Source organism: Malania oleifera, chromosome 10, assembly GCF_029873635.1.
Source record: "Malania oleifera isolate guangnan ecotype guangnan chromosome 10, ASM2987363v1, whole genome shotgun sequence".
Taxonomy (NCBI): Eukaryota; Viridiplantae; Streptophyta; class Magnoliopsida; order Santalales; family Ximeniaceae; genus Malania; species Malania oleifera.
The window spans coordinates 27783326-27794881 of NC_080426.1; the positions used below are offsets into that span (position 1 = coordinate 27783326).

Sequence of the window (11556 nt, forward strand, 5' to 3'; positions counted from 1 at the left end):
TAGTTATGTATCTAGGCATCTAACTTGCCTATTTCCCTAAATTGATGACATGGGATGCCACTAAAATGATATAAGGTTTTGTTTGATTTGCAGAATGAAATAGAGTGAGAATGGAATAGCTATTGTATGGGATATCACAGTGAACAAGCGAAAAGATGGTGTCATTCTAACATAAATGAACATGCAAAAGCTTCTGCTTTCACAACTGACATTGAAGATAGACAAGGAATGAGGCGTGTCTATTCCTATTGTATTCCATATTAATCGGGGTAGTACCAACTCTTGCATGGTCATTTTTCTTAGAATGATATTGCCTTTTTTCTTTTTGTGTGTAAGCTGTTATGTCCTGATACAATAGCTCTTCCATTCTGATTCTATTATGTGCTGTGAACCAAACATAAAATAAAAGTTTAAGTATAGGCACCTTGAAAATACTTGGGCCAGTAAAGTGCTCTAAACAAGGCGGGCCTTGGATCAACGGTAAGGTTGCTCCCTTGTGACCGGTTGGTCATGGGTTCAAGTTTAAGGAAACAGCCTCTCTGCATAAAAGCAGGGGTGAGGCTGGATACACTGTTACGACCCTCCTCCTACTCTTGCAAAGCGGGGAGCGTTGTGGCCTGGAGACGCCCTTCTTTTTCCAGTAGAGTGCTCTAAACAATCAAAGAAAGATGCCTGGAGGTACTATTTTGAGGTTCTATATGTCATAATCGACAGTAATACAAGCAGAATGTAAATGAAGATGAAACACAGAAGTAACATAATATAAAAATTATAACTCATAAGTCGCGGTAATAACTTTTATAAGTTCATAATTTTGAACTTGTATTTTGCAACAAAAGAAGCCCAAGCAGGAATTAAAAGCAGGTATCTCTATGTTGGAAGAGGAATAAGAATCTTCGGGATGCCATTGCAGTGGCTGTGTTCCAACCAGTCTGGTAAGGGAGGAATGCTAGAGCCTTTGAAGTTGAAACCTCTTTGGAGGCTTTGAAGAGGAAATGATTTTCTGTCTTGCACTTTTGAATGTGGGGTTCTTTGGGTAGTACCTCTTACTGCCTTGTTGATTTTTTAGAGAGTATATTCTGTGGCGTCTTATATTGATAGGCTTTTCTTGTACTTGGATGACGACTCCTGGGAATCCTTTTAGCAATAGAAATTCTTTTATTATCCCTCCAAAAAAACAAAGACAATGAAATCCTTTATTGCCTTTTGTTTTTCCTCTATCATCTGTTGGTTGCAATCAGCTCCATTTTTTGCTCAGATTAGAGGCTTTCACTTTTATTCAAAGAAGTTCTTTGTTTGATAGAAATTGCTTGCTATCTTCGGATGGAATCTCTTGAAAATTGGCTACTGCTGGTTATTTTATAAACTTTGATATTTGTAGACCTTGCACTCTTTGGATTTCTTATCTGTTTGGCTTGCATAGCTTAGATTCCTCTACTCCCTTTCTGAATATCCTAGTATTCATATTGGGCTGTCAACAGCAAGTCTGCAGGTTTGAGTCTTAATTGCAGCTGCACTGGGGCAAATGTTCCTGGGTTTAGGACATCCAAATTTGTACCACTCCTCCAATGACCATGATTGGCAGGACAATCATTCTTTTCATTTTGCAATTTAAGTTGATTGCAGTACTTCTTCATTTATCTGTTTTACTTGCACATGCACACGTGTGAAGAGGTGGTGCTAAATGGAATAAAAGACATGACACATATTTTGCCTGTGGTGGGTGTAGGTGAGATTTTTGAATAATCTCATTAACCCCTTCAGACTTTGGTCTTCTAACCTTATCTTAGGTAATCCCAGAACACCAGTGAGAAAGCTCTTGTCTAAAAAATTTCATTGATTTCAGAAATGGTTATGGGGGTCCTCCATAGAGGTTGATTTTGTATGGCACAAGGTCATTGGAAGTATGGTATGCATCAAAATCATTGGGATACGAAAGGTATGAGTGGTGCTTTTATTTCACAGGTTGCTCATTCCTTCAATTTGCTTACTCGGTTCAGAGTTGGAAATGGGAATCTCATTTTGTTTTGGAGGGATATTTGAGCAGGTAAGGATTCATTGGAGTGCTAGTTCCTTCTACGCCTTTATAGATTGTCTTCTATTCATAGCGCCCTGAATAATGCATTTTTTTTTTGTTTTTTTTTTTTGGGGGGGTGGGGGTGTTTCTCATTATTGGGATTTTTGTATTTTTAGGAAGTAGTTAGGGAGCTTAATGACAATACCATTTTGTAGGGAGTGTTGGACTCTTTTGTTCCTTTTAAGTGAGGAATGATTTGAGGATTTGGATTAGGGATGCTATTGGTTCTTAAATGAAATCTTTCTTTTCTCATTTGCTGAAAACCTCAACTTCTTTTTCTTTCCCCTTGAATAATTTTATTTGAAGAGGGAAGGCTTCTCTTAAGATCAAGGCTTTCATGTGGACTTTGGCTCTCAATAGACTTAATACTAATAATTTTTTGGTGAGGCAATGATAGTGCCACAAATTGATGATGTTTTTTGTTGATATGATATTGGGGTTTCCAGAGGAGTAGCAATGGGTTGGTTTTGTGCAAATTTGCTATGTTTTATCTTTCTTGGATTTTGTGGATAGAAAGGAATGCGATATATATATAGATAGCAAAAGAAGAAATCTCATTAGAAATAGAAGAATTTACAAAAGGAGAATGAGAGATCTCCCGTCAAAATTCTAGAAAAATCCAGGGAAAAGAAACTGAAAGCTCAAAAAAAATACAATAAAGTATCAAAGCAAAAAATTCCTTCAGTATTACTGAATATTTGAAAAGCTCGCTCCAAGCATCCAAACCAATGCACCATTAGGAGGCTAGGTAATGAATCTTTTCCCAAACCAAGTGCCTTTTCAATTTTTTCCCTGAAAAAATTCATGCATTTCGCTCTACAACCAAAAATCCCACAGCACTGCAAATATTCCACATTTCCAATGAGCATCTCTATCCTTCCCTCTTCGAAACCCCTCAAAAGAAATAGCCAACATTCCTTTCAGTGACACTGAACAGACCCAAGCTTCTCCGAGCTTACCAAATAATTTATTCCAGATGCTCCAAACAAAATTGCAATGTAAATACAAATGAGATGCTAACTCAGAATTCAAGTAACGAAGCACGAAAACATTTGGAGATAAGGACTTCAAGGTCTCCAAATTTGCAATAGATTATTAGTATTAATTCTTTTAAGACAATCAGCCAAATGAAAGCAGTAATCTTTAGGGGCTTTGGCCTTCCAAATACATGAGAATAGAGGAAAGCAAGTGTTGGAACGTATCAAAAAATCAAAGAAAAATTTACAAGTATAAACCCCTAAAGGACCCAAAGCCCAAGACCAAGTATCCCTATTTGAAAGAAGATGACAATTATTCAATAATGACAATACAGAGGAGAGTTTCATCAATGCTCTATCATTTAGAGATCTTCGAAAATGTAAGTTCCAAGAAACTAGAGGGCTAATCAAATCAACCTCAAAGAGAGAAATCATACTATCTTGCATGAGCTTAATCGAAAGATACGAGGGTAAATTAATGTGAGAGAGAATAAGGGATAAATTTGAGAAATAGATCTTGATGGACCCTCCAAAGAACCTCGGAAACTAACAGTGGTTTCCCCACCTATTCACCCCCAACCCATGCTTGTTTCTAATCACTTTATGCCGAAGGAAATTATCTTCTTAGGGAAAACACCATAACCATTTAGCTAGGAGAGCGATGTTATTAGACATCAAATTTCCAATACCCAACCCTCCCCCCATTTTTGACTTGCAAACTTCCTCCCACCTAAGTGACCTTGAAAATCCCTAACTCTAGAGCTTAAGAAGTCTCATAATTTTCTCAATCTTTTTTGCAATGTCCACTGGAATTTTAAAGGTAGACAAATAATGAGGGGAAACTAGATAAACAAGTTTGAATAAGGGTTAGTTTACACCCTAAGGGAAAAGAGAGCCCCTCATCCAACCTTTTGGCCACTCTTTCCACCATCGGATTCCAAAAATCCAAGGATCTAGGATTGCCTCCTAAAGTGACCCCTAAGTTAGTCAAATGCCACTCTAAAAGACCAAAACCCACCTTAGAAGCCCGCCCTAGCATGCATAGAAGGTACATTTATATTAGCTATACCACTTTTCCCCAAATTTATTTAAGCTCCGACACCCTCTCAAAGACATGGAAGATACCCAAAATGCATTGAAAAAAGGCCTATGATCCTCTAGCAAGAAAATAGTATCATCTGCAATTTGAAGATGAGATACTACCACACCCTCTCTCCCCACTTCCAAACCTTTCATCAATCCTCGATCCATAGCCCTATCCTCCATTCTACTCAACACGTCAGTTACTAGGATAAATAGAAATGGGAAAAGTGAGTCCCAGTCTAATACCTCTAGAAGCCCTAAACCATGACTTAGGTTCCCCATTCACAACCACCAAAAACCATACATTAGATAAACAACCCCTCAACCATCATCGCCAACACACCAAAATCCTTTCTCGCAAAAATTTTGTTCAAACAACTCCAACTAGCTTTATCATAAGCCTTCTCAAATCCAGTTTGGAGATGAGACCTCTCTTCTTTCTTCTTCAAATATCCTCCACTACCTCATTAGCCACAAAAATGGAACCACTATCTATTGCCCCTCACAAAATCACTTGAGAGTTGTAGAAATGGTCTTATCAAGTACTGCACTTAGTGTATTAGCTAGAACTTTGCTGATAATACTAGATTGATAGGTCAAAAGTCCTCTATCTAAATGGATCTTGATTTCTTAGGTACAGAGTTAATGTTCTTGCTCAAAATCCCATTCCCCTAAAATTCATCAAAAGCTTTGAGCATATAATCCTTAATAGTATGTTAAATTAAAACCATTCGGACCCAGAGCCTTATCACTACTCATCCCAAACACCATCTCCCTCACCTCCTCCCCCTCGAAAGGTCTCTTTAACCAAAGCATTTGATCCCTAGAGATGGGGTTCCACTCTGTACCCTTAACCATTGGGAGACCTCTTCTTCAGAATAAAGATTAACGAAATAATTACAAGTCTTTGAAGCTATTCTATCAGGGTCATTAATAATTCTCCCTCCTCGCACTCCTAGCTCCCTAATCATATTTCTCCTCATTTTCCATTACCTGCATGTACACAAATAGGTAAGGCCTATTAATCACAGTTTAGATCAATTGAATGCCTTGGTTGAAAGGGGGTCTTTATCTTCTAACCCTAAGCTTAATCTCCTTCATGTTAGTAATTTGGGTTCGTCCATGGGCCCCGGAAATTAGGAGAAGGTTGATGCTTCTTTGGGGATAGACTTGTTTTCATTGCTTCCTTTGGGTACACTCTTTGGGGTCATTTGGGTAATTGTCTTTTGGTTGTTTTTAGGAGGATGTCTTGTCGTTTGTTCTTTGTAATTCTCTCCTCTTTTTATGTTATTCTTTTCCATCATTTTTTTTACGATTAAGAGGTGAAAGATGTAAGAAAACAATATAAAAGATTGAATAAACCTTGCTTGGTGGACCTTAATGTCTTTTTTCGGTCTATTTGGATGGTAGTAATTGGAAGAAACCTTAGCCTTGGTTTGCAACTTGGGAATTTTACTTAAAACAAGTTACTTTGTACCCAGCTCCTTTGATGATATGCTTTCAAATTTCTAATTTTTATTGAATTTTGCACCATATGGCATGACTCAAAGTGCTAGATTTGAGAGTATATATAAGCATAGTTAAGCTAGTTAAATTCAATATTCAAGTGTTTGGTATGCTTCTTGGGCTTGTGTTGAGATTCAAAATTAAGAGGCTCTTAAGGTTTGCAAGCTATAAAAGTACTTAAGGAGGGAGTCTCCCTCATTTTAAGCATTTTCTTAGATCTCCATTGCAGGGGATTATCACTTATTGATCTTGGTGAATTTGCTAAATATTCATAAGCTTCGAAGTTTGAAAGCTATGTTAGGTGGAGTCTATTACCTCATCTAAAACCCCTTTCTTGTCTCCTAAAATTTGTCAAGGATAACAATATCAATAACAACAACAACAACAACATGCCTGAAGTCCCACTAGGTTCTGTCGGCTACATGAATCCTTTTTGGCGACATCATTGAGGGCATTTTCCCTAACCAACTTACGAGCTATTAAATCCTTCCTCACTATCTCATTCAATGTTTATTTAGGTCTACTCCTCTCCTTCTAATGCCGGTAAGAATGACTAGATCACTCCTCATTGGTGCGAGGTGCACTATTCAGCCAACATTTCAAATGCCTAGACCATCTAAATCGCCTCTCCCTCATCTTTCACGGTTTAATCGGTGCTATGGCTCTCTTATTGCGAATATGTTCATTCGTTTGTTCCTTGTTAATGTTATACTACTCATCCACCTCAGAATTTACATTTTGGAAACTTCTAATTTTTGGATATGTTGTTTCTTTATTGCCGAACTTTTTGATCCACGGAGCATGACTGGCCTTATAGTCGTCCTATAGAACTTCCATTTTAATTTTAAGGGTATTCTACGATCACACAACATGCTAAAAGCACCCCTCCATGAACTTTAAGTGTATGTATCACATCCTTTTTGATTTCTCCTTTTGCTTGCATAATAGATCTAAGTTATTAAAATTTGCTAGTACTATTAATTTCTTTCCCATCAAATTTAATCTTGTCTTTAATGTTCCTCATATGGTTGAAATTACATTTCATATATTCTATCTTATTTCTACTTATCCTAAAGCCTCTAGACCCTATAGTTGCTCTCCATACTCCTATTTTCATCAGTCAAAACAATATTATTTGTAAACAACATAAACAATGCAATCTCATTCTAGATATTTTGAGTGAGTTCATCAATCATTAAATATTAGTAGAACCTTGATGTACACCTATTGTGGTTGGTAATTCATGCTAGCCATCATACATATCTTTAATGGCATCTATGAACCTATTTCATACTCCCTCCTTTCCCAAAACCCACCATAGAAGTTCCCGAGGTACTCTATCATAGGCGTCCTCTAGGTTAATAAAAACCATGTGCAAGTCCTCTTTTCTTTTCCCCTAAACTTTTCCATTCATCTCCTTCAAAGATAAATAATTTTTGTTGTCAATCTCCTAGGCATAAAACCAAATCGATTCTTTGATACCCTTGTTTCCAATATTATTTTTTGCTAAATTAACCTTAACCAAAATTTCATTGTATGACTCATAAGTATAATTTTGCAGTAGTTATTATAATTTTGAATATCACCTTAATTTTTGTATATAGGTTTTAACGTGCTTTTCCTCCATTCATTTGAATTATTTTTTTTATAGTTAGCTATATGCTTCCATTATCCTTTAGACATTTGCAAACTTCAATTGGGATGTTATCTAGTTCTATTGATTTCCTATTTTTCATCTTTTTAAAAGCTATTTTAACTTTAGTGGCTAATGTTGCGAATAAATTTCATATTTTTATTCTTTTCTTCATTTGTCACTTCTAAGTTTAAGCTTTCAATTTGGTTTTCATAAATAACACACTAAAGTATCTTCGTCCCCTCTCTTTTATATCTTCTTTAACCAATACATTATTATTCTCATCCTTTATACATTTTACATTACCTAAATCCTTGCATTGTCTTTTTCTAGCTCTAGCAAGTTTATAAATATGTCTCTTTCCCTTTCTTTTGTGTCTAGTTTAGCATATAAATGCAGCTCTTTTTAGTTTCATTAATTGTATTTTTTGCATCTTTTTTTGCCTCTTTATATTTTTCAAGGTTTTCTATGTTACTATAGTTTTGCCACGTTTTATACCAATTTATTTTTGTTTTTAAGACTTTTCGAACACCTTCATTCTGCCATCAACTTTCTTTATTGCTTGAGAATCTGCTTCTAGATTCACCTAAAATCTCTTTTGCTGTCTTTGTAATAAAGCTAGCCATCCTCTTCCACTAGGTGTTCACATCTATCTTACCCACTATTGTCCACTCACCCCCTTTGATAATTTTATCTTTTAATTTTATTATACTTTCTCCCATTAGATTCCACCACCGAGTCTTGCATTTATTTATGTTGTTCTTTCTTTTCCATTTTTTAATGGATATATCTAATTATTAAAAGTCAATGTTGTGTAGTCAAAACTTTCTTCTAGTTTAGAAATAAATCTATTTGGCTTTTATTTTGTCTACTCTTGAAGGTTATTAAGTGTTATTCTCTTTTCTTAAAGCAAGTATTCATTATAACAAGATCGTATGACATGGCAAAATCTAAATTCATATCATTGGGCTCATTTTTAACTCCATAGTCATGACCTCAATGTATCTTCTCAATACTTTTACTATCCTTTCCAATGTGTCCATCCAAATCTAATATTGTATGACATGGAAAAATAAGTCCCTCACAAAATTGCTTTTTAAGTTTTTCAACAAGCCTAGTTGGGGAGCATATGCATTAATGACACTTGTTATCTTTTGGCCTAAAGATTTCTTGATTTTTATGATTGTCTCTACATTTATCACTCCTTTCAGATCTTTGTATACAATGATACCTGCCCATTTTTATGTTTTCCTTTTCCAATGTGCCAAAGCTTAAACCTTGATTTGTCAATTTCTCTAACTTTCTCTTTTATCCACTTTGTCTCTTAAAGGCTGATTACTTTAATATTTCTTTTAATTATTGTGTTAACTATCTCCATGCATTTTCTATAAGTGTTGCTAATCTAATCCTAGTTTCTTGCACTAACTTCTTAACCTTGTCTTGGCCATAATGACCCAACCTAGCCCACCCTAGCCCATTTTTGGCTGCACTAGGGTTATGCAAGTATAATGCATTAGTCAAAGGGATGCCCCATTGAACATTTGCTAAAGATTCATGCCATAATGATCTGTCAAGTTTTACACTGACTATCAGCTACCTAACACAATCCTACTCCTTTACCCAAGCTTGGGACCGGCTGTGTACTGATATTTAGGATGCTTGGTGCTATACTGGCAGAGTGCATGTATATATGAATTTGAGTGAAAAACATGAAGATGTTGTTTGGAAACTAGGTTGAAATTAGGTTTGGTGCATATATATTGAAATCAGGTTAGAATGTAATGCATCTTGACTGAAAGCAGAAGGTGGTGAATGCAAGTATGTATGTTTGTGAGCACGCATGTTAGTGAGGTTTCAGATTAATAGATTTGGTGCAATCTGAAGTAGGTAAAAGATTAATGCATGCATAGTATGAATACTGGTTACTGGATGGTTGGAAGATGAGCTTGATTTTCTTTAACACAATAAACATGGACTTGGTCGGTTGGTTGTTTTATTCGCATAAATTACCTCTTACCAAAAATCTTTGGAAGGGCCTACTTGAAAGGGCATTCTGTGGATTCTGCTTACAAACTGGCTGGTTTTTGTGCTCACTAAAGAACTCTGTTTTGCTAATGTGGAGCCTTGAATAGAATCGTCTTCTGAGATCAGCTGGTTGCTGTGGAACATTTTATTGTGTTATCTTGGTTCATTGAAAAACCTCATGTCATGTTTGGTTTGCAGAATGTCTATTTTACAAATAGAGTGGTTATAATAGAAGAATTTGATAATTTACATAAAAAGTGTTACTATCATGAAGAACATTGCAATACAAAAAATTTTATTAATGCATAACCATGAATAGACTAGAAAGGACTATTCCTAAATTTCGCAAGGAATGTTTATTTCTTATCCCATGTTGGACAGAATAACCTAGGTCTAGAATGCAGATCTTGTCAAGAGCTGCATTATGATTACGGATTCTAGATATAGGTTTTTAACATTTTAACAGAGGCTATTGATATGATGTCTCAGACAATGATTGAGCATCACTTCACACTTGCATATATCTTGGTGGAAATTAGGACGTCATGGACGTGAAGCTATATTGTATTTGTACTCTGAATCACAGATGAGTTCTAGTTGTTTGTCAGCATCAGAAATGAGTTCTACTTTGCATTCATAGGATCATTTTCAAGAGCTTATGAATTTTGCTACTGTGATATTCTTTGTTACGATTTGTGTTAATGCCCCCTCTTCACTCTTTTAGGGAGTACTGATTGAATTTTCTCATGTATTACTGGTTTCCCCTCAAATGCTATAGAAAATATGATTACATATTTAAATTATGAGCCTGGTGAGCCCCTCGTCTCTATGTCGATTTAGCAATCTATGTGCTCGTTGGATTTTTGTTTTTGCGTATGTGGGTGTGCGTGCATGCATGTGTGCAGGTCTTGTGAGGATCAAACTGGAGGGTGGCCAGTGAGATACATACTTTAAAAGAGGTGAAATGTATGTCTTGTCTTTCTTAATCATACATTTCCATTTTGCCTTCATTACTTCACTTACTAATGTATAAGGGATTGAACAGAAGTATGACCTTGTGCAGGTGCAATGTTTTTTTTTTTGTTTCCCCCTTGTGCAGGTGCAATGTTTTTTCTTGCCCCTCCCACATTAAAATCATGAATTTCTATAAATATCAAGCATTGTGTTTGTAGCATGTATTGATCCGTATCTGTTGGACCAAGGATCTTGCTCATGCCACTCTTCATATGGCGCAATGTAAAATTAAATATTTGTTTATAAATTTAGTATATTTTTTTTATTTATTTTTCTCAATTTTCCTTGATGATTAAACAAGCAAATGTGAATTTTGTGATATATATATTTTTTCTTTTTCTTAATATTTTTTGAATTCAAAACAAGCCATTAGTAAGAATATTTTTTAGTAATTTTCTTTGCCTTTGCATCCTCAATTTTGTGGTCTTCCCCTTCCCCAACATCAATTTACACTTGCCTCTCCAAGTAGACAAATCTTTTTATCGGCTTTGAAACCTCATACCGGTGTTTTTGAATTGGATCCCAATCGAAAAATAAGAAAAGAAATAGGAAAGGACGTCAACGCCCTTTTCAATTTATTTGTTTGGGTTTGTTTTAAATTAAGAATTTTGTTTAAGAAAAAAAAATCATTTTTATTATATTTAATTGTTTTTTAAATGCTTAATAACCGAAATTGAGCTCTATCGGTGAATTACCAAAATTCCCTCTATTGTTATAGAACAACATTATACAAACAATTCATTTAATTTATTCATTGCTAATTTCTCGTAACATTATATTTTTATTTAAAAGCTTTCTCTGTCATGTTACAAAAATTCATGTTTATATGGTTGATTATTAAAGAAAGTGATAAAATAAAATAAAATATATATTTATATATACATATCAAATCAAAATTTCAATTTCATACATTATTAATATTTTATTTTTCTTAATTTGTATTATGTTAGAATAAAAATTATTCTAAATATTATTTAATATAGAGAGAATAAAATGAGTTTTATTCTTTATTTTTTTCATTTTCACAAACAAAATTCTTTATCCAAATGAATTCCTTAACCATTAAATGAAGAAAATTGAACTTTCTTCTATGTGCGTGCAAATGTATTTTATTTTAATATTATATAATTTATGAATATTGGTGACTGTATCTTGTGTTGGTAAATGAATCGACCCAAAAGTATTATAGAGTTGTGAATTAAAGAAGTTACTTTGTAACTTGAAGCATGCGCTAAAAAAGT

General features: G+C 34.8%; 1 protein-coding gene across 7 annotated transcripts in view; it reads left to right on the top strand.

The window, feature by feature from the left end:
* LOC131166435 (uncharacterized) overlaps nucleotides 1–10661 on the top strand; it is a 28070-nt gene extending 17409 nt beyond the window's left edge. For 3 of the 7 annotated variants that reach the window (XM_058124989.1, XM_058124985.1, XM_058124984.1), the window contains exon 7: nucleotides 10401–10661. In XM_058124989.1, the coding sequence (XP_057980972.1) occupies nucleotides 10401–10433 (33 nt within the window). In that variant the 3' untranslated portion in view covers nucleotides 10434–10661. Of the gene's footprint in view, nucleotides 1–93; nucleotides 10268–10364 lie in introns of those variants that run through there. The other 4 variants (XM_058124990.1, XM_058124987.1, XM_058124986.1 and 1 more) reach the window with 2 other exon arrangements.
* The last annotated feature ends 895 nt before the right edge of the window (nucleotides 10662–11556 follow it).